The sequence below is a fragment of the Chaetodon auriga genome, chromosome 11 (genome assembly GCF_051107435.1).
Source record: "Chaetodon auriga isolate fChaAug3 chromosome 11, fChaAug3.hap1, whole genome shotgun sequence".
NCBI classification, from domain to species: domain Eukaryota; kingdom Metazoa; phylum Chordata; class Actinopteri; order Chaetodontiformes; family Chaetodontidae; genus Chaetodon; species Chaetodon auriga.
Window position 1 is genome coordinate 25,408,545 of NC_135084.1, and position 22,195 is coordinate 25,430,739.

A 22,195-nucleotide genomic window follows, 5' to 3' on the forward strand; every position below is an offset into this window, starting at 1 on the left:
TGGCCTGCAACACACACGCTCACGCACACACACACACGCACACACACAAAGCGCGTGTCTGTTGTGTGTAGTGATGAACAGGGACGGAGCTCAAACAGAGCTGAATGTTAAGAAAAAAAAAAAAAAAAAAACTGGATCATGTAAGAAGGTTAGAGGCTCACAACATTTCCCAGACTGGATATCACACGAACAACACATTCACATGGAGGCTGATGGGAGTGCACGAGGCAGACATGACACGAGCTGTACTGGGATTTCTTCTCGTTTTTATGTAAAAAGTTTGTCTTCTGTTGTAACAAGTCACAAATCAATCCTTTTTTTTTTTTTTTTTTTTTGAACAGTTTTGACGTTGAGGTGGACCTTGACGAATGCAGACTGTACATGTGGAGGCCGACCTCTTCAGAGAAGAACATCAGACCTTTGTGAACGTCCTGTCTGTCATCCTCCTTCAGCTATTTCACTGATGCTCCTTTATCATTTTGTACATTTGGTGACTCTTGTGCCACATTCCTGGTGATGACGTGATGACAAAACATCACACGCAGCTGTACCCAGGAAACCTTTGATGGGTCTGTGACGCTGCCACAAGGGGAAGTTTGAATCATTTATGCAGGAGTAAGTGCAAAAATGATGGCATTTAGTTCATCATCAGATGAACTGAAACACTGGACTGAAATGAAAGTTCTCTTGAAGGAAATGTTCAATAAAACTGATCGTCTGCATTGTGGCTAATTTGGCTGAAGGAGATGTAGGAGGGAAAGCAAACATTAAAAAAATGAGAATGAAAAGACTTTTCCTCTTTCAATCTTCCTCCTCTCTGCTGAAAAAAAAGAAAGAAGGAAATGTGACGTGGCAGCAATTTGAGAGACAGGCTAGAAAAAACGTCTCTAAGTAAAGACGGAGACATTAAACTAATAAATGAGTAATCACATGCTTTTCTTCCTCCTCGGCAGCTCCATCTGTTGTGTCATCACTGCACAAAGGAATAAATATACAGTTTTATCTACATAGCACCAAGATGAAGAGTCTGCAGCCATGTTAGCTAAATGCTAAAGTCAGCATGCTAACATAGTGACAATCGGTTCTGGCGTGCTGATGCAAAGCAGATATAATTCTGACTTCGGTGATCACCTGACTTTTCCTGTGGCACCACCATGTGGTTGGCAGTTTCATTTTAATGATAACACTCAAAGGATGCATTTAGCTCCACCAGCAGGTCAAAGTTTATCCCATAGACCTTATAAAACATGGGCGCAGTCTGCATGACGTCACCTAGTTTTCTGATGAGTCGCTGTGAAGCTCAGTGAGAGTGACTCTCGGCAGTGCCTGACTCCACCAAACTTCCAGCCACTCCAAAAATCGACAAAGAGGTGGTGCATGGGAGGAACTGAGGCAGCTGAATGGAGTCTGGTTGCTGAAACACAAGTATGCCCATAAGTACGCAGAACTTTAAGCCTTAACATAATTTAGGCAAACAAGTTACATAAAAATTCATCCCCTGTCATGAATTGGGAAAGATATAGAGACCAAACCTGTTTTTGTACCAGGCTGTAAACATGTTCCTTTCTGCTATAAAGTTGGACATTTTAATATGGAGGTCTATGGGAACCAGCCTCAAGTGACCATTAGAGGAACTGCAGTTTTTTAAGCCCTGGTGGTTGCTGCTTGGTTTATTTTTATCCAGTGAACCATCTCAACATCTACGGGAAGGATTAGCACAAAAGGTTTGATATTCATGGTGTCCAGGTGGTGTATGCTAATGACTTCGGTGACCCTGTTCCTTTTCCTCCAGTGCCACGACGAGATCGACCTTTTAGTGAAATGTCTCCACAACTTCTTGATGGATTGTCATGACATCTGATACCGATTCACCATCACATCCGTCGGATGAATTGTAGTAATTTCTTTGCTTATCTCTTAACTTTTCATCTCATGCTACAATTTGGTAAAAGTTTAAATTTATCCAACACTTTGGTTTACAGCCGAATCTCTGAAGCTAACGACGTGCCCATCAGCTTAAGTTGTACAATGTATTTTGTGCTAATTCCACATGTTAGCATGATAACATATTAAAATGCAGGTAGCCAAAGTAAACTCTGCGTGCTAAACATCAGCCTGTTAGTATGTTGACGTTAGCGTGTAGCTCGAGGCACTGCTCTAAGTACAGCCTCTCAGAGCCGGAGATGTGGCTGCACACTCTTGTTTTGTGTCTGAAGAGTTTTTTCTCTGTGCATCAGTGCAATTTATCTTGACGTCAGGACTGTTTTGCACGGCTACATGTGCCTGATGACACTTCCTGTTGGAGTGAAGTCAAGAGCACAAACTTCATCTTGCTCATTGCTTCCTTGTCTTTTCTTTTTTAGCTTTGCTTCTCGCAGACTTGTCGGTCCTGCACTGACACACATGAGGGGCCACTGGAGGGAAAACAAAGTCTTCAGTGATCACCCTGTGGGATATGACCTCTTGTTTTGGGAAGTGGAATGCATCACCATGGCAAAACAGTTCCCAGTCACACTGCTGGACGTCCTTGAGAGTGTAAATCCAAAATGAAAACTTTGCCCTGCAGCAGTAAAAACTGTGTGATTCTGTCTGGAGGGACAGTCATCAGGATTGTTGAATGAATCTGTTTCCACCGTCTCCAGAGGTGCAGGGAGCTCTCATTAAAGTCGGCCCAGACTTCATGCATTATTTCCTGCCTGCCGGATGACTTGACAAAATAATGAATAATGGCTGTTTTCATCAAGAACAGTGGCTGCATTTTTTACCCTTTGGTCACAAAAATGAGTTAACAGTAAACAGGTCGTCTCTATGAATGATACTGGCTCCAAATGGGTCAATCAGTAACTAGACTGATCATGAAAATGAGACTGGGAGCGTGAGCATGAGGCTACAACATGTATTGCTGTTAACACCCTTCTTTCAATGTTCAGTTACTGTAACTAATGCAAACATTTTTTTTACCTGTACTTTTGGCACTCCCATTAGACCAATTAGTGCCAACTGTCAGGATTAAAGTAGCGAGGTTCATGTCAGTCCAAATTAGAGTAAAATCTAGAATGGAAGACAGAGAGGTTGCAACTGGGGGAGCATGAGCAAGAGAGGAGGTGGCTGGGAGGTCAGGAGGAGAGGGAAGAGGAGAAAAGACAGAGAGGAAGAGCAAACATTCATTTATAGATGAACTTTGAGACAAAGCAGCCAAGAGAATGAAAGAGATGACAAGGGAACAGAGAGGGAAGGTGGAAGTAAAGGATTATACTGTTATTTAATATACTATCTGAAGTAATGAGAGAAAGAATGAGACTGAGGAAGAGAGTAGAACTGAGATGAAGAGGGAAAAATAAGAAAAGGGTCATACAGAGAGATACAAAGCCAAACTGACAGGATACAGACCCAGCAGATGGATGTCAAAGTGGAACAGACAAATGAAGACAGCTGTGAAGAAAGACACTAAAACACGATTGACAAACATAAAGAGAAAAAAATGTGTGAGAGATTCAACTGAATACTGAGGATGGTTTTCAACATGGCAACAGTTCATATTTTTATCTCTTTATTTAAATCACACAAGCGTCACGCTGCATCTGTTGTTGCACACTGGTCTACTTAGATACAGGAGCTAAATTTATATGTATAATTGTTAAAGCTGTGTGTGTACCACAGAGAGTGTGTGTACCACAGAGAGTGTGTGTACCACAGAGAGTGTGTGCATGTCTGTGGATTTAATTTTACACTGCAGAGGAAGAGTCTGCACCAGTAGCTCTGCGAGGCTGAGCTAAGTGCTAACACCAGCAAGCTAACAATGACCACACTAACATGCTGGTTTGTTAGCATGCTAACATTTGTTAGTGATCAACACAAAGAGGCTGATGGGTGCGTCGAGGTGCAGTCAAACTTCCAGTCTTACCGGTTTTAACAGATGACATCACCCCAGCCGTGGCTCCTCTCCTCTCGTTCCTTTAGAACTGATTTTAAGGCTTTACTGATCACTTCTAAAGCACGTCAGGGTCTGGCAGAAATGTTGACCACATAAGAGCCAGTTTGCAGCTCCAGATGCTCACATGGGTCCTTCTGTCCCTCCAAAGCCGAAGCTTGACTCTAAAGATGACGGTGCTTTTGCCTTCAGGGCCCCTCTGTCACACTTATGCAGACGGTAGAACAAGGAACAAAGGGTTGGACTCAAATCCAGAAAAGGAGCAAAATCCAAAAGTCCAGAAACAGTTGAGGTACAGGAAAAAACAAAGTAATACCCAAAAAACACAGGAAAGGACCGGAACGCTTGAAACAGAAGGTCCATGGACGAAAACTTGCAGTCGGTGATTTCCTTCAAGTCACTTAAACATTTTCATAGACTCGCTTTTATTTGCCAGCTTTTCATTGCTTTTGCTCTTTTTGTTTGTATTTATCTATGTTCATGTTTTGCGTGATGCATCTTTGCGTCTTCTTGTTTCAACTTGACCTATTTTTTGGCGTGACAACATGCTAGCATTAACTTATTAGCACTTATTAGTAGATATAGAGTCCTTCTGTAAACAACTGAACTTATTGTTCAGTCTTTTGTTTGCTTGTTTTCTGTCCTTGTTGAGCTGCATGTCCTTTCTTGTCCTATACAAGTGCATTGAGTGCAAACCGTAGTCAGATTCCTCGTATGTTCACACATAAAGCAGATTCTGATTCTGATTCTGAACACGTATCCTTGAAACTTGAATGTGTAGTAAAATTCATGGAAATCGATTCAGTAGTTAATGAGTCTTTTCACTTTAAGTCATGAATGTCGACCTCATAGCGGCGCAGCTGAAAAGTCACAAGATCACCAAAGTTCATCAAACGGATTCATCATCTGGGATCATAATTATCTGTTCAATCTATCGCAGAGGTTTTAGATTTTTCAGTTTGAACTAAAGAGCCATGATGTCGACATTTCCATCCCATGAGCCATGTGTCGAGCATGGCAATACAAAGACGCCATTTATCAATCTGTGAGGATGAGTGAAGATGACTGATGAAGAGAAAATGTGGGTGAACTTTGGCTTCTCCCTTCATGCAAAGGTGAATAATGGAAAAAGCTATTATGGAGACACTGAGAGACGCAGCTGTCCTCATCTCTGTTGTCTTGAACAGGATCTTATGGTTTGTCTGTGCCCTACATACACTTCTGGCGGCCATTGCTCTATATCCTCACTCGACAGGAATGTGGATCGACTTCTGAACCCCCCAATTACTGACCACTGCTTCATGAATTCCCCTCTCCTTCCCTCGTCCCCTCCTCCTCCTCTCTGATGTGCTCTGTTCTCCTCATTTCTCCCTTTTAGCACTAAACCCTTTTTTCTTCTCATTTTCTCCTTCATGTCCTCTCTCGCTTTCTTTTTTTCCACAGATTTCCTCTAATAAAACCTCTGAATTAAAAAAACTCCCCTCTGCTCCTGTCCCTTTTCTTTATGCTCCTCTCTTTCTCCATCCTCGCCTCCTCTCATCTTTATTATCTGTCTCTCCGAGGCTCCTTCAGCAGGTTCCCAACAGACTGACTGACTCATCCTCAATCATCATTTCATTTGAATGACTCATTATTCTCTCTCCATGATTTACATCAGCCACATTCAGAGAAACACTTTCATGCTTACAAGCAATGCCATGGATGAGTAGCTGCATGGGCAAAGTGAGCACAAACACATGCAAATAGAGAGCTGAAGAGCTGCACCACTGTACAGGCAGAGGTTTAGACTCAACATATCTACCTCTGCTCTGTGGGCATCCACAGTCAGCCTGGTCATCAGGTTTGGGCTGCACAAAAACATGTTTGCATCCAAGATCTGCGCAGACTCACGAAGGTGGATGACAAACTTTGCATCACTTACACAGTCATGGCTGCATGGACACATAAAGTACAGTTTGGCCTTTAAAGATAAGTAATTCTAAACTACAGCATGACCTGGATCAATGGGAATTTAAATGCTTTTAAAAGATACTTTACTTTTCTGGGAAATCAATTTATTTTCTATCCTTCGAAGAGAGGATTAATGTCATTTTCATCTGCGCATTCAATACAAATGAAGTTTTGCAATGTGCTCACCCTCGTTTAGCACGAAGACTGGAAACAGCCACCTCAGACAATGCAGACATTGTGTGCTGAAAGCCAGGATCAAACCAGCGACCTTTAGATCTTCAGTCGCAGGCTCTCTCAAATGTTCTGCTAATGTACACAGTGAACAGCAGTTTCAGATATGACTGTTGACCATGTCAACCCGCCCATGGTACCTCATGATGGCCTCCTGCAACCCCGAGCAGGATGAACGGTTTAAATGGACGAAGGAGTATTGAGAGAACTGTCTTTTCTGACAAATATTTGCCGGTAAATATTTCATCTACAAGGAGAAACCCACAGAGACAGCTGGGCCACATCACAGTCTGCGGTTTCTCGCTGTGGCAGAGAGCATCAACCTCAAAGGCATCACTTTATTTGTATTTGTCAAAAGCAAGATTTACCTGGCTGTTGTTATCATCACTGCAGTTCAGTCCACTTGAGCAACCTGGCATGAAACTTTGGAGTCGACATGCACTAACACACACGGTATCTGCTCTCAGTACAAAAATAGGATTGAGGAGTAGAGAAAAGCTCTTCCTTTCTCTCAGTTCTAAAGGAGAAACTCCACAAAACAACAAGTTTCTGACCTACTGATTGGCACTGACGCAGAACAGCTGCCCAGCTGTCAGTCACCAATGTGCATGGATCAGCTGAGCAGGAGCTGAAACCCCTGACCCACCACAGAGCGACAAGCCCTGAAATCACAGCTCAGTGTTTCTTCCATGGACATCAAAGGTCATTGATTGACTGATGCTAGCCAGACCCAGCCTTGGCAAAATATAAGCCTGTTTTCACTTTTGCACTTTGTCTCTGCAGTTTTAACAAAATCCAAGTCACTCCTGCTGGTTGCAGCACAGAAGAGTTGTAATAAAAGGATGCTGGGAAACTGATTATTGGCTACTTATGTTCATAACTGACTGCAGTTACAGAAAGAAACACCTGCTGTAGTTTGTCAGTGAATTGAGCCTGTTGGTCTGTAACACTTCTTAGTTTTTAACTAGTATTTATGAAATGTGGGATTTGTATCACCACTTTCTAGTTTTCTCCAGAACAGCGACTAAGACTTTTCCAATAGAAATCTCAGAGTCCGTCACTCCCTCTACCCCATCAACATCCACTGATCGACTATTCTGTGTCAATCGTGTTTAAATTTAACCTTGTTTTGTCCTCAGTGTGGCCAAATGTCCGGGTTGTGAGCCCTGCCCTGTGGATGAAGCATGCAGCAGCTGAACAGCAGCTGAGTCAGAAAATACCAAACTGGGATTATTTTCAGGGCGTGATGGGCAGCAATGCATGGAGTTCCCTCAACGCTGCAGCTCTGACCACAGATATGCTCACGGGCAGCAGAGTCAGTGTAACAGAGGATGGATCAAACCTCCACACTGATGAAATAATAATAATAATAATAAGAAGAAGAAACAGAAATGTCCACCAGGTTGTTCAAAAATCCAAACATTTTATCCTTGAACATTTCACTGTAAAACTTTTGTAAGCAGAAACAACTCCTGCTCTTATGAATGAAAAGCTCTTAAGTCATAAGCTAAAGCTAAAGCTACAACCTTGCTTATGTTCACGAGGTGCAGGAAACATCTTAAATAGAATCTGACGACAAATATTGAGCGACTTCTCACAAGACAGCACAAATACTGTAAAGACGGGATATGAGTGCAGCTCCTACTCGGATTAAAAGAGCAAGAAAGGCCACGAGAACCAGTGGAACGGAATAAACCAGCAACGCTTGTTATTATACACGTTATCATTCCTGACCTTGCATGGCACAAACCTCAGAGACGAGTCCCACGAAAAGCATTTATCTCTGGCAGCGCATTTCCTTATTATTCTGACCATCATCAGCCCCCCCCCATCTTTAACCTTGAACCTGAGGATCAGCGCTGATCCCTCTGAAGCTGCTGTTTGGTGTCGGTGAGCCTTTCCTCACCACACGGCCTCTGACGCCCCGTTACTGCGCTCGCTCCACCTGTTCATGGCGAGCAGTTGGCATTCTTGTGGACACAGATCCATGAAAACACACACCCCCAGACACACACATACACATGCCAAAGGATTGTCCCCCCCATGTCTGCTTTGGCACCAGAGTCTGTTCACAGCATGTGGAGCAGCAACTGAAGTGATGTCACTATAATAACCACTGGCAACTGAGAAACGATTAAGGTCTTTAATGGAGAGACTCATGCTCTTGCATGCGTGTGTGTGTGTATATAAACAGTATTTTTTTTTGTTGAAGTAAAAAGCGAACCAGTGTGACGAAGCTAGTTTGTGGGAACAAGCTCACAGTGATGAAAAGGCCGATTCTCAAGAGTCATTACAGCTTGAAACATGCAAAACTGGATGAGCTGCAGGACAAATGCTCTTGGATAAAGTTGACCCTCTTCAGTGGACTTTGATGCCCAACAAGCAGCTTTCAGACCTCATCCTGACAGAGACAGTGTTCTGCAGGCAGGTTTGTGCTGAGTGAGCTAATAGCTGAGAAGCTGAAGCCTCATTCAGAAGGAGAACTTGTTGCTGCTGAGGACCTGCTAACACCGGACAAAGTCAAACTGGTCTAGAGTGTCCGTGTCTGGAATAATTCACAGAGTTGAGCTCCAGCAGCTTCTCGGCTCTCTGCTGTCAACTGTGTCACCATATGAAGTGAAATAAAAATAAAAGTGAAAAAGTGAAATAAAAAAATGAAAAAACACTGTGCATGTGCTGACATCTGAATCTGCTGCTGAGTGTGGAAACTTCTTCAAGCGTTCGGCGAGAAGTTTCAGGACGTGAAGAGTCAACAAAAGGAACTAACATGTTTGCTGTTTAATGTGGAACCAGCTGATGAGACTGACAACCTACAACATGAAGTCATTAAGCTGCAAAATCTTGAAGTGTTAAAAAAAGAAAGAAAGAAAGAAAACGTTTAGCAGTTAATGTCTTTATTTGATGGAAAATATACAGCTGAACAAATGCAGCTAAAAATCCAAACTGCACAAGAAAACTGAGTCTTTCTGGGTGTTTGTCTGCTGTCTCACTGTATAAGAAGAGGCAGGCTGCAAGTCTTGACCTATATGTTCTGGAGAGACGCTCATCTACATATAAATTATAAATGTAGGCCACTTATTATTGGCGTTACCTGCTCTGGGACCTGAGTACAGTAGCCTGCCTCTTTTTGTTCCCTGTCATGTATAAAAAGTGCTGCGATGACAATAAAAACATCCTAACTGTACAGTGTAATTAGAATAGTATAAAAATGCACGTGTTTTAAATGGATCCTCTCTTTGAGTTGTGAGCAGCAGTTGATGAACTTTCCTGAACTTTTCTCCACAGCTGGACTTCAGTTTGTTAATCTGCTCCGTGAAGGAGATCAGAACAGAATAAAAGAATATGGATTATTTATCATCAGAGGCGTCAGACAGAAATAACTCGTACAGGGTGTTGTGTAGCAGTGTGTGTGTGTGTGTGTGTGTGTGTGTGTGTGTGTGTGTGTGTGTGTGTGGACGTGTATTCCTCATGTTGTGGGGACATAAGTTTGTTTACACAGTCACATTGTGGGGACTCGCCTTCCTTATGGGGACAAAACACAAAATGTCCCCATGATGGAAATTATTACATTTTAGGGTGAAGACGTCGTCAGGACGGTGGTGGTGATGTTACCAGAAATGAATGTAAGTCTATGTAATGTCTTCAGAAGTGATGGGAACACGACTGTGTGTGTGTGTGTGTGTGTGTGTCTGGTTACAGCAGGTGCTGGTTCACTGCACTTGAACTTTGCCCCCACTTTTATGAGGATGATCGGATGATCACACACACATGCATGCGCGCGTGCGCACACACACACACACACACACACACACACACACACACACACACACACGCAGCTACCCTGTGACCTTGAGCAGTGAATCTCTCTGATAAGCAGCTTTTATGGGTGTCCATATAAGCTGAAATATGCATGCATACATTCTTGTGCTTGTGTGTGTGTCGTGTGTGTTTGTGTGTTTGTGCACGAGCGAGTGTGACACCTGTGCTTGATCTCGACACATCTCCACCATCTTAAAGACCATCATTAGTCTCCTTAAGCTCTCTGTGTCTATTAATACACATCGAAATGTTTCACTCTTGAGCTCTATTAGTGTTCACACAGGAAGTGTTTATATGCAGGGGGTTGGGGGGGTCGGGGGTGGGGGTGGGGGTGGGGGACAGACTGACCAGCAGCTTGTATCCCTTCGGACTCGTGCCACAACATCCAAGCTGACCTCATTCTCACAGTCATAAACTGTAGCATCAACACATTCTGTGTCACACGCACATGCATCCAGTCACAGAGCAAAAACACATGCTCACATGGGGAGGAAAAACACGACGGCCATGTTTGCCCCAACACATCCGTCTGCATCAGGAACCTCAGAGCGCGTCGTGAGAGAGATCACTGTACTTCTATTGTCAGACAGCGACGGTGGCTGAAGTCTGCGACACGACACAAAAAGAGCCACAGACTTACCGTAACAGCACATTAGCATCCAGCTAGTGTCGCCTTTTTGCGTTCATGCATGCACAGATTGGTTTGTGTCTGTGTCAGTGCTCAGGGTTTCTGTGACACCTTCAAAGACCTTTTTCCTTTCTTTCAATGACAAAAAAAAAATTAACACATGTAAAAATCACTGATGCAAATTTAAAGCTGCAATGAATGTGTTGATGCTGATGTGTTGAATGTTTACCTTGTTTGTTTATGCATTCAGCAGCTTCGGAGCCTTTCTGTCAGTCCAGCGTTCCCTCTCTTGTCGCTCTGTTTTTGGTCTCCTCCACCTCCTCCTGAGGGAAACATCTGGCTCGTCTCTGACTGAGTCTGCTGCTGTTTGCTGCTCAGCAGGTCGAGTTCAGAGGCTTTTTACAGCTTCTTCCCTGAAAATGATGCAATGAGGTTGAACAGAACAGTGAAGTCGTGTTCAGACAGATAAACAATGAGCTGAAAGTCTCTATAAAGCTCCGCTGAGAGCAGCTGCAGGTTCAGCTGATGATCCTCTGGAGGCTCTGTTGGTTCATCACACTTTCATTCAATTCATTGTTATTCTAAAAATATTGATTACAGCTGCTTTAAAGAGGAAATCAGGGCTCAACCACTGACGCTTTCTGCTTTCATTCTGCTCCATGTCGGCCTCCACTGCACTGAAAATGTGACACACAATAACATAAATGTGAACTTATTTCCTTTTCCGTCTCATGTCTGACTCTGCAGCTCCTCTGTGTCACAACAGACCCGCTGATGAACATGTTAATAAGCCTGACTCATAACTCCAAAGCTGAACTGTTTTATTCCACATGCTGAAAGCCTCCCAGCGGCTCCCAACACGGTAAAGAGATAATGTTGCCTGGCAACAAATAAGTTGTTTTCCAGGAAACCAAGTTTCGGCTGGCGCTGCTTAGCAACAAACTTTATTTCCACGAGTTATTTCCTGGAGGGAACACCTGAACCTCCGGGTCCTGCAGCCTCTCTGTGCATCATCAGTGCAGTAGATGAAAGACTCACATGTGCTGTGTTGTTAGTTAAACCTCCAAAGCTTCATGTCTGTCTTAGATCTGAACATGTCGGACATGATTCTCCCTCTGTGGGCCAAAGAGCGCCACAACTTCCAGTTTCCTTTTGCCAGTCCACACCTTTACTCTCTGCCTCTCTGGACAAATAGCATTACTCTGCTTCCTGCATTTGCACTAAATGTTTGCACTGGATGTAAATCCTGACGGGTGAAACTGTCCAACGTGAACGTAAATCCGTGAGATAGTGGGCCATTTCATTTAAACTGCCGCCCGACACATCGCAGCATCCACAGCGTCTCACATGACTGAGCGTTATCTTTCCACCACCATAAGCTTCGTGTCGCTTTTTATCTCGTCCCATCTCTGCTGTCATTCGCCTCCTTCCCGTCTCTTCTGAAAAACATGGCAGCAGTGTGACAAATTACCTTTACATTTCATCCCTGTCAGAGTTACAGCTCTTTCAGGCAGATGGACAGAGGACGGTCGGGGGCCGCCGAGCCCGCGGGCGCTTGTCAGACAGCAAACAGCATTGTGAATTACAACCGGACGGTTTGTCTCTCTGAGTGAAGGATTATCTTCATACGATGACACACTCGTAAACACTGCTGAGACGCTGCAATCGATCTCACAGATGCGGTGACCCCCACCCCTCGAATGAGGATACTGGGTGAGAGGAGGATTTACGCGGCTAATAATAGAGTAAACTAGATATATTTCCAGAGAAGGAATTCTGCACGGGACCTATTTATAATTACAGAATCCGATGAATTATCCCTCTGGGTTTAACGCCAAACCAGTCTTAGACTACCGGCACGCTGCTGACCAGGCTGCAAGGAGCTCGCACGCACACACACACACACACACACACACACACACCCACACACACACACACACACACACACACATATAAAGATAGTGTCATCTTCACACTCGACCTTAGGCTGCTGACAAATATAAGAGAGGGATTTGAGCTTTGTGTTTGAGAGGAGGCAGCTGAAATAGATTCAAGGGACTTTATTTTGGTGAGCTGCACCTTTTTTATTTGGTCTCACTGCTGGTGCTCCTGATGGAGCCGTGGAGCTGTCAGCGGGGCCATCACAGGTTCATCACGGCACCAAAATAAATGAATAAACCTCCTCTTCAGGCCTGTTTGTAAGTTATGTTCGGTGCTGCTGATGGCAGGAAATATTGGGGAAGTTGTTTTGATTGTGCTTGAATCCAATGAAGCTGGATTATTTTAAGTCCACTCATGCGTGTTTGTTTTAAGGTCTAACAGGTTTTTCAGTGTAAAGAAACAGGTGACTGCTTACACTGCATCCAGTCTGCCTGTCAGCGTCCACCGGACGTGGCCTCAGCCCGTCCTGGATGTGTTTGTCCACGGTGAGCAGAGCCTCTCAGTCGAGGGTTTTACACCCCAGCAGCTCTCCTCTCTGACTATGTGCTGACACATCCACAGCGAAACTAGTTTTTCATGTTTGAGAAAAGAAGGAAAGAATGAAGGGATAGTCTCACCGTCTTTCTCATTTACACATTTTTCTGTTTCGGTTTCTCAGGTGACGCCTCTAAAGTTTGGTTGCAGCCTGTTGCTGTGGATCATGTCGCTTTGTGTGATCACGACAGCAGTGATCACTTAGAAAGAGCGATCACAGAGAATGTTAGCGTAATGTATGGTTGTACGGCCACAAAGCATCTGTTAGCACATAGAAATGATCTGCAAACATGTATTCAATACGCCTGTAAAAACAACACTGAATTACAGTGTGCGGCTGCTGAAGACGCTCTGCTCCTCAAACATTTCCTGTGGACTCTGGAGCGCCGACAGAGCTGCAGCTGAGCCAGAAAAAGAAAAAGGTTTGAATCTCTCCTTCTTTGTTTGCTTTTCAGCCAACGTGTGGCGCTCTGTCGCTCTGCTGAGCGTCAGCTGGGTAACAACCTTCTTTCAGTCATCACACTGTTTTAATACAACACACGGTTTGAGCTTTCCTCATCCACCCTAAAATCTGAAGCTGCTACTCCGAAACAGCTGTTCCTCAATGCAACCCTGTCTCCTAGAAATTACATTAATATTCTACTAATTTGTAGTAATGTAATAGAATGGCTGCCTGCATCAATGGCTGCTGGACGTACAAAATACGATTCCTGTGGTTCAGTTTCGGCAAGAAAAGCACTTCAGTCAAGGTTAGGTAAAGATTTTAGTTTTGTTAGATGTTGATAAAGTAAACATGCAACAAAAGAAGCTTCAGTTTCTACGAGCGGATTAGTGAAGGAAAAAACTAATGGAAAACATTTCGCAGGTACGTTCCGTGTGAACATTTGCACATATGTTCATGGACTGTGTTTCCTCATAATGTCAGTCATAAACGTGCAAAGACTGTGGACAGAAGGCCAAAACTGAGAGAAAAAGAAGTATTTTTGCCAGCTTAGTGTGAACATGATTGAAAGATGTCAGGATAGAAAAATCACACAGTAATTATTGTCAAATGTCCTTTTATTCAAATACCTTAAATATTAACTGATGACTGTGACACAAGGTTCATAATTCAAGGCTAAGGTCGACGCACGCCGCCCTCGGGCCTGCTGTTCAACCACGCCGAACTTCACTCTGCTGCAGCAAACAGCTCTGAAGGTCTCCATCCAAAACATTTTCCCCATTTTACCGTCTATTTCAGTCACAAGGTCAGTTTCAAAAATAGCTCACGGCTATGAGTTCACTTTGAGAGGAACTGACGGGTCCGACGTGGACGACACAGCTGCAGACACGAGAGCCACGGCTCAGTTTGATGTGAAGGGTCTCAGAGAAGAAGAAAAGAAGCCACTTTGATTTGACACACTGATTATTGTGATGTCTTTGTCTGGAACTCAGTTCTCAGTTCTTCTTGACTTCATTTGTTTTATTATGTGTATTCTGTGTCCTCAGAACGTTACAATAAATAAACAGAAAAATATCTTTGAAGTTAAGTTACATTACATTATTTCATACATTACAGCTGACATCTTCACTCTCTGGCTCCTGATTGGTGAACAGTGAGCTCACGCAGCTCGTGACCGTCACATACCGCCAGGTGTCATCACTGTCAGAGTGCGAACTGTACATCGCTCTGACATGTGAAATATTTAGTTTGACCACGTTTAACAGCAGGACAGAAAGCACCTGACATGACGTCAGCCGGCTGTCAGTCAGACAGGCAGGCATCCCGCTGACCTTTGACCTTGATCTGTGATTGGCTGCAGGATGTTTGGAAGTGTGACTATTTATTTCTCAACCACCATGAACCTGTCCGCTCACAGTGATATCACTGCATGTCTGTGGCCGCATGCCCGGCGTGACGCTGCCAAAGACTGTGTGTGTCTGAGACGATGAATCACTCCGCAGCCATCAGAAAAGAAAAACTGGTTTACTAAATAAGGACGTTGACCTTAATGCATGTGCTCTCCTTCTGCAACTGACCAACATCAGAGAGGGGACTTTTATTCTGGAAAAGGACTAGAATGTCTGTACCTGTTCTTTGCTTTGCTCAGTCACTGGAAAAGAGCAAACAAACGTTAAACACTTGCATTTAAGCTCGACAGACTGGAGCGGGAAGTTTGGCTCGTTAAGAGAAGAAGGCAGCAGGAGCTTGTGGTTTTGGACGTTCTAGCCAATAAGGGGAACATTTTTATGTTCTTCATTGTCACATATGTTTTCTATGAATCTCTTTCCACCCACAAACCTGCATTTTGTGGTCTTTTCCAGTAATAAGTTCTAACGGCTTTGTCACTGCCGTTAAATTGAAAACATTGTGCTGTTTCAAACTACTGAGTGAATTCTCGCTAATCACACACAAATCCTCATTTTAACAAAATTATCCAAACTGCTTTTGTACAATTGCTCATACGTTTAAGTTTTGTGCTGTAGGTTTAAGTTGAACGTTTGCATCACTCAGTTTCAGTAATAACTTGGATGCTTTTGTTCTCACTTTTGAACAAATGGTTAAGAAACCGTTTGCCGGCCCAAACTGCAGAAAAGCTGTCCTTCAATGTCTGCATTTCTTCAGTGTCATCCCATTAAACTGTCAATGTCTCACAGCCCACATGCGATCACCATCAGAGTATCAGGCAGAGTGACGCGTCTTACCTCAACTCCATCTTTGCATGATGACGTAGAAGCCAGCAGCAGCCCAAACTGGGCAGAAGTGATGGTCGGAGGGGCTGCGTATGGAGATGGGGGGTGATGCTGGTGCCACTGAGCACACCAAATGAGCACATGAGGACGGTAATGTGATCTGAGTGGAGGTCTGACAGGGCTATAAAAGAGGCCGAGGCTCCGGCTGCTGACAGAAGAGACAGACGGAGAGACACTGACCACCTCCAGCAGAAGACCACTGGACTTAACTCTTCCTCCAGTCACCCACAGCGCTGTTGAACTACTTCACATCACAAAGGAGAATGGGACTGCACAGCGTCGAGGAACTGGTAAGACCGAGAAGGAGCTGCGGGATTTTTTACTGTAGATGAGGAAAGTAAGAAAAATGAGAAGCTACAAAATTGATTTTGCTTTATTATCTCATTTGCTTAAGAAATTACGTTTTTTAGAAAAGAGTTGTTCACATACTGAAATAAGAAAATAATGGAGAAAGTGACGCTCTGCTGGAGACAGATGATGCTTAGGATGAGCTAACTGTTAACAGTAATCAACAGAATGTATCGTGATTTATTTGACTTAAGATCTGATGGAAGTAATTAAACATCAAAGTCATCAAATACCAAACTGATCACTGAGGATCATTAGAATTGTTGATTCAGCACATTTCACCTTAATACTTTTTACTCAATACCTGAATGGAGGGCTTTTCCTCTGCAGTGATTAAAGCTCAGGAAGAACCATTGAAAGCAGTTCAAACGATTACACGAGTCATTCAGTAACATATAAACAGTTGTAACTCATTAAAGCGTGGACGTGTGTTGGAGCTGTGGTGCGTTCACATCCCTTCGTCAGCAGCAGGAATGCTGAGAGCTGCTCATGTGTTTGACTGCAGACCAACACAAAACAAAAGCTCTCCTGCTGAGCTCACATGAAGACGTTAGTGCTGGGATCTGAACACTCTGAAAACTTTTCCCAAACTCATTTCTACCTTTGAATTTTCCCCACACAGAGTGTAAAGAAAATACTCACAAGTTCAAACAGAGATTCAGACTTTTATGATGGTTTTATGAAAATTCAGCACACTTTAAACCAGCTTTACAACATCTCCATCTCTTCTGCAGGTGTCCGGTAAGAGGTCAGAGGGCAAAGAGGCGGACGACTTCCAAGGGGGCGTGTACGAGGCGGCTGTCAATCAAGAGAAGCAGGATGACCGCAGGTCCCACAGGGAGCTGGTGGGTGGAGATGTTTCGGAGGAGAACGACAGCAGCGGCGAACAGGAGGAAGTCAGCGTGGCAGCTCTCAGTGTAAGAACACACAGATAACGACAGCCGCAGTGCTGTTCCAGGGTCAGCAGAGCAGTGAGTGTCAGCAGCTACTGAGCTACATACAGAAGGAGCTCTGTTAGCGCTAATGTGAATGGAAATATTTAGATTTAAGGAGCAGCAACTGTGGCACGAGTGACCTTTCAGAGGTAAAAGGAATCATTAGCAGCTGCATCAGAAGCAGCAACAGTAAAGTAATATTGGTACTAACAATAGAAATAGTAGGAATAATAGTTTGCAGTGGTGGTTGACAGCAATACCACAACATACTATGAAATACTTCCATTAGAAGTAAAAGTTCTGCGGTGACAATTTTACTGAAGTAAAAGTAAGGAAGTGTTATCAGCTGACCCGCAAGTCCTGTCAGTTCTAAGATAAATATCATTGATGCGTTCGCATGGAAGAAGTACTGTTTGAGGTGTTTTTGAGGTGGAGCTGCTTTATATGATTCAGTTCTATAAACCAATCAAGTTTTCTGTGGAAAATCTGTAAATGGTCAATAACAGCTGTCAGATCATTTATCTGAGGCGTAAGAAGAAATGTAGCAGCAGAAAGGACGAAGAGTAGAAGTATAAAATAACATAAAACTGAGAAGTACTCCAGTAAGTATATGTACCCCAAAGTTGTACTTTAGCTCCACAAACCTCCATCACAGTCCTCAGTGCAGCACGTCCACTGAGCTCAGGCTGCTGCTTTATATTAGTTTTTATTGAAGTACTTCATCACAGGTAAATATGGAATGATTAATGAACATTACACTTCAAATGACACACAGCACAAACTATTTGACTCCACTGTCTCCACTGGTGTTGTACTAAGACAAGGTCAACACAGTCTGGAAGGTTGTTACTGCCTCCTGGGGTTGTCGCTTGGTCTGTGCTGCCACCTTCAGGCCATTGAGAGTACAACATGTCTTTATTGGTCATAATCTACTCAGGGTTAAAACTGTCAACCTCATAATGAGGGTACTGACATTAGTTACTGCACTGAAAGTTTATTAGGGAAGAACAAACACATCAATGTAATTTCAGTGTTTTCAGGATGCAGGTCCAAACACCACCATCATTTAATATCAATATATGAAAGTGTGCACGTTCCGTCTCTCGTTCTGACGGTTTTGGTTTGATGTTTGAAGTCCTCTGTCTTCTCGCTGCCCTGGCAGACCGATAAAAACGGCCGGCTGAAGTTGGAGACGGTGGATGACCTGTTCAACATCCTGCAGCTGAGGAAGAGGAGAAAGGAGAGGAAGGCTCCCATCCACAAGAAACAGCAACCAGAGCCTGAGCCTGTGGTCAGATTCTGTTCTTCATTTCTTTCATTACTCAGCAAACAAACATTAACTTAGCTTGTCATGAGAGGAGCGCGTTCACGGTTATGATGTTAGTTTATGTTATATTATTTTTGGACTGTTTCCATGAAAATTATTCAGTCACATTGAAAAATGATTATTCATTGTTGTAAACTGTTCCCTTATTTTTCACATGTTCCTTCCAGCCGGAGACGGTGGATGAGCAGCTGCTTCTGACTGCAGCTCTGGAGAACAAACTGCCCGTGGTGGAGAAGTACCTCGCTGATGGAGGGAACCCCAATGTAGCCGACCATGTGAGTGTCAAAATCGCATTCAAATATGCTAATGCACATCTAGAAAATCCTGCTTTTATAAAAGAAAAAAAAAAAAAACCTTATAGGCTGATAATCATAGCCTTAATCCTGAAATGCACTTTATGTTTTGCTCTCTTAGCGTTATTTTGCTTTTGGGTCATGAACTGTGGCGTAAAGAAACTGTTCCTGAGCTATTAAAAAGGAAACTTGTCAAATCTTGTCCAGTTCCAGAGAACAGCTCTGCACAAAGCCTCGTTCAAAGGACACGTGGAGGTCATGAAAAGATTGCTGGAGGCCGGTGCAGCCCTGGAGAAAAAAGACAAGGTGAGAGGTTTAAAAAGCCTGCACTTTAAGTCTTATTGCACCTCACACACACGCAGTCAGGCTAACAGTGGAGTGTGTTTCAGCTGGAGTCCACAGCGGTGCACTGGGCCTGCAGAGGAGGCAGCCTGCCCGCTCTGCAGCTCCTCCTCGACCAGGGAGCCAAGTTCACCTACAGAGACAAGGTTGGTACGCAGCCCATGGAAGAGGGGTTACTTCAGATCGCCTCTGCTGTCAGAGAAATACTATCTTCTTACTCCCTCATGTGTAACTTCAGGTCAAACAATATGTGCTGGTTATGTGAATTCTTTGGCACCATCTGGTGGTGGTGTTAGTGACATGTCTGGGTGTTTTTCTCACATCGGGAAAGCTGAAATCCTCTCCTCTCCTCAGCTGCACAGCACTCCTCTCCACGTTGCCGTGAGGACAGGACACTGTGAGTGTGCCGAGCATCTCATTCACTGCGGCGCGGACGTCAACGCCAAAGACAGAGTAAGGACTGTGTCCAACTCCTGTACAAATAATGAAAACATTTGGCCCGACAGCTGTCACACTGCTGCTCATTACACAGTGAGAGAAACACAGTGATGATACGTCGAGGTTTTTCTCATTCAGACTGAGAAACCATTACCTGTGCTGAATATCTTTTTACTGCCCTGCTGAAGGACGGAGACACGCCCATGCACGATGCCGTGAGAATAAACAGATTCAGGATGATCAAGCTGTTGATGATGTACGGGGCCAGTCTCAACACCAAGAACTGTGTAAGTACTGAACAGCCCCTCAGCACATGCAGGATACTGCAGAGCTTCACTCATCCTCTGAAAACATGCCCAATAATCTCACTAGTTTCCAGTTACCATCAACGGAAACATTTTCACTTTCTGTCATTTGACCAGTGCCCAACTGACATACGTAGGATTTCCAAAATGCTTTAGCCTTTTGAACTCTAATGGATTTTTCAGCTAAACTTGCTGTGGATACTCAGTGTTCTTCTGAGGATGAATCCTGAGGATGAAGGGTTTTGATGGCCCCTTGATGATGATGATGCTAAAGAAGAGCTGCATCTCTGTTTTCTGCGTAGATCTGCACACCTGCAGAACAGGTTGTGGTAGTAGAAGATCTAATTCAAGTCATTTACTTAGCTGCCTTCAAAATGAGAGTAAAAAATACAACATTTTTGTGTGAAATGTGGTGGAGAAAGAGTAAAAGTGCATCAAATGGAAGTAGTTGCTTTCCACCACTGGTGAATTGATTATATCTGCCCAGGGCACACCACTGTCCCATTTATCATGTCAACTGTTCAGTATTTATGTTGTGAAATGATGAGACTCTTTTTAGGGCTGCAGGTGTGTAACGTCCTCAGGCACAGCTGCTAATTATGTTTATTAAATTCTTCACACTTAAACGTGTACAAGCAAGTAGCCCAGTAAGCTCCAACGTCTGCAAACTGAAACACACACGACACCAACAGTAGTCCTCCGTCTGGAGCGCTGCTGGAGCTGAAGACCCGCCGCACTGCACCTGGCTGATCTACAGGAGTGAATCTTAAGAATAAAATCTTCAGCTTTCCAGTTTTGATTTGCAGTGTGATGTGTTTGTTTGTCCTGCGCAGGATGGAAAAACCCCGATGGAGACGCTGTATTCATGGCAGAACGGAGCCAAGAGCCTCCTGTGCAACTTCAGCCAGGACAGACCCAACCAGTAGAACCCAACACATTCCAGTACAACCAGGAATTCAGCATGAGACTCAGCCACCTGGATGTGCTGCTTTATCAGGAAAACATGGTAGAAGAAGGAAGTATCTTGTATTTTTCTAGCCCACTCTAATCATTTCCATGCTGCAGTTCATGAAGCACACACGTTTTTTGTCTGATTATTTTATTTAGAGGCTTGTTAACCCCTCAGGGAACAAACTGTTTGTAATCTAAAGTTGGCTCTGAGTGCTGGAGGATCTCTTAACAAAGAGAGCATTAGTCATAACGTTGCCTCATCGCACCTGAGCTGATGTTACCTCCTCCCCTGGCAGGAATTTGAGTAGGCATCCGTCCAGCATCTTACCTGAGTGCCGCTCGCAAGGTTCTTCTCATGAGACGTTAAATGAGCACATCGATGTACACGTCCTGTGCAAAGACAGATGGCAGCAGGGACGTGAGGAGCCTTTGATCAATAATGTGAAATCTAATCAGGATGTTGTTGATAACGTGATTATTAGCACGGATAGATTCATCAATCGCCAAATATTGCTGGACAATGTCTCGGCTGACGACGTGAAGACGTCTTTTACTTTCAGCTGAGCTGAAGTCAGCGACGCTGCATCGAGAAGATGATGTATTTATTGATTTCTAACAGCTGTCAGTATTTGATTGATCAGATTTGACAGCTTTATTTAAACAGCATATATTCAATAACTGAGTGGCTGTCTGGAGTTTCACTGTAGTTGGGTTAATGATTTTTTTAATGGTCAGATTTTAAACTTAGACTTTACTGATTTTAATTTACTAACTCAGAACTAGGAGACGCTGCTTCAGAGTCCGTCGGCCGATTCCAGTAGAAAACTGAAATTATTTATTTTGTTTTGTTTATTTATTTGAGCTCAGTGTGAAAAGTTAGAAACGGGAGAAACAAAGTCTCCTCTTGCCGGAAGATGATGTGTGTCGTTATACTTAAACATTCAGATGAGTTATTTGGTCTTACGCATTTTAAGACTGAGAGATGAAACAGGACAAAGGACGTTTGTGGATCAGGTTGAGAGGAATCCCTCTACTTACACTTCCTGTATTGATGCTGGTGATCTGTAGATTTCCGCTTTCTTTGACTGTTTTTTAGTTTCTTTATAGAAGAAATAATACCAAGACTGCAAAATGCAAAACTACATCAGACACTGCAGCAACATGCATGATCACATGTCCTTCAGAAGTCAGCTGATTTGAATCTGCTTTAAACCTACAGCTGAGAAAGTGTGTTTGATGTTCACACTTTTCCACATCAAGTCTCACCTATTCTGACTCGTCTCGGTCTCGGGTGCAATAAAACTATTTCCATCAAATTCCAAACATCATTTGTTATTTTGAAAATTAGTTCCAGTTTATTATTTCAGAGCCAAAAGCAGCTCGATCTGATTTGCTGCAGATCTTGATTTAGTCTAGACATTTAGGCCTTTAGTTCAAGTTCGTCTTCCAGACAGCTTATCAAAGGTCGCCTCAGTGACAGAACAAATAA

The 22,195-nt window shown here is 43.6% G+C and overlaps 1 protein-coding gene across 1 annotated transcript; it reads left to right on the top strand.

Annotated features, from left to right (window-relative positions):
• Window positions 1–15,957: 15,957 nt before the first annotated feature.
• On the top strand, window positions 15,958–21,821 carry LOC143328291 (ankyrin repeat domain-containing protein 1-like). The gene is made up of 9 exons (XM_076743362.1): window positions 15,958–16,057; window positions 16,850–17,032; window positions 18,213–18,341; window positions 18,545–18,652; window positions 18,878–18,976; window positions 19,060–19,158; window positions 19,367–19,465; window positions 19,639–19,737; window positions 20,589–21,821. Exons 1-9 carry the CDS (start codon window positions 16,031–16,033, stop codon window positions 20,679–20,681), a joined length of 936 nt encoding a protein of 311 aa, XP_076599477.1. The 5' UTR covers window positions 15,958–16,030; the 3' UTR covers window positions 20,682–21,821.
• The last annotated feature ends 374 nt before the right edge of the window (window positions 21,822–22,195 follow it).

Bases quoted from the DNA above. Each gene is read 5' to 3' on its own strand.
- LOC143328291 (XM_076743362.1), top strand. From the start codon at position 16,031: ATGGGACTGCACAGCGTCGAGGAACTG. The intron at 17,033-18,212 runs GTAAGAACACAC...CTGCCCTGGCAG, and splicing joins TCAGCGTGGCAGCTCTCAGT to ACCGATAAAAACGGCCGGCT. The intron at 18,342-18,544 runs GTCAGATTCTGT...TGTTCCTTCCAG, and splicing joins AACCAGAGCCTGAGCCTGTG to CCGGAGACGGTGGATGAGCA.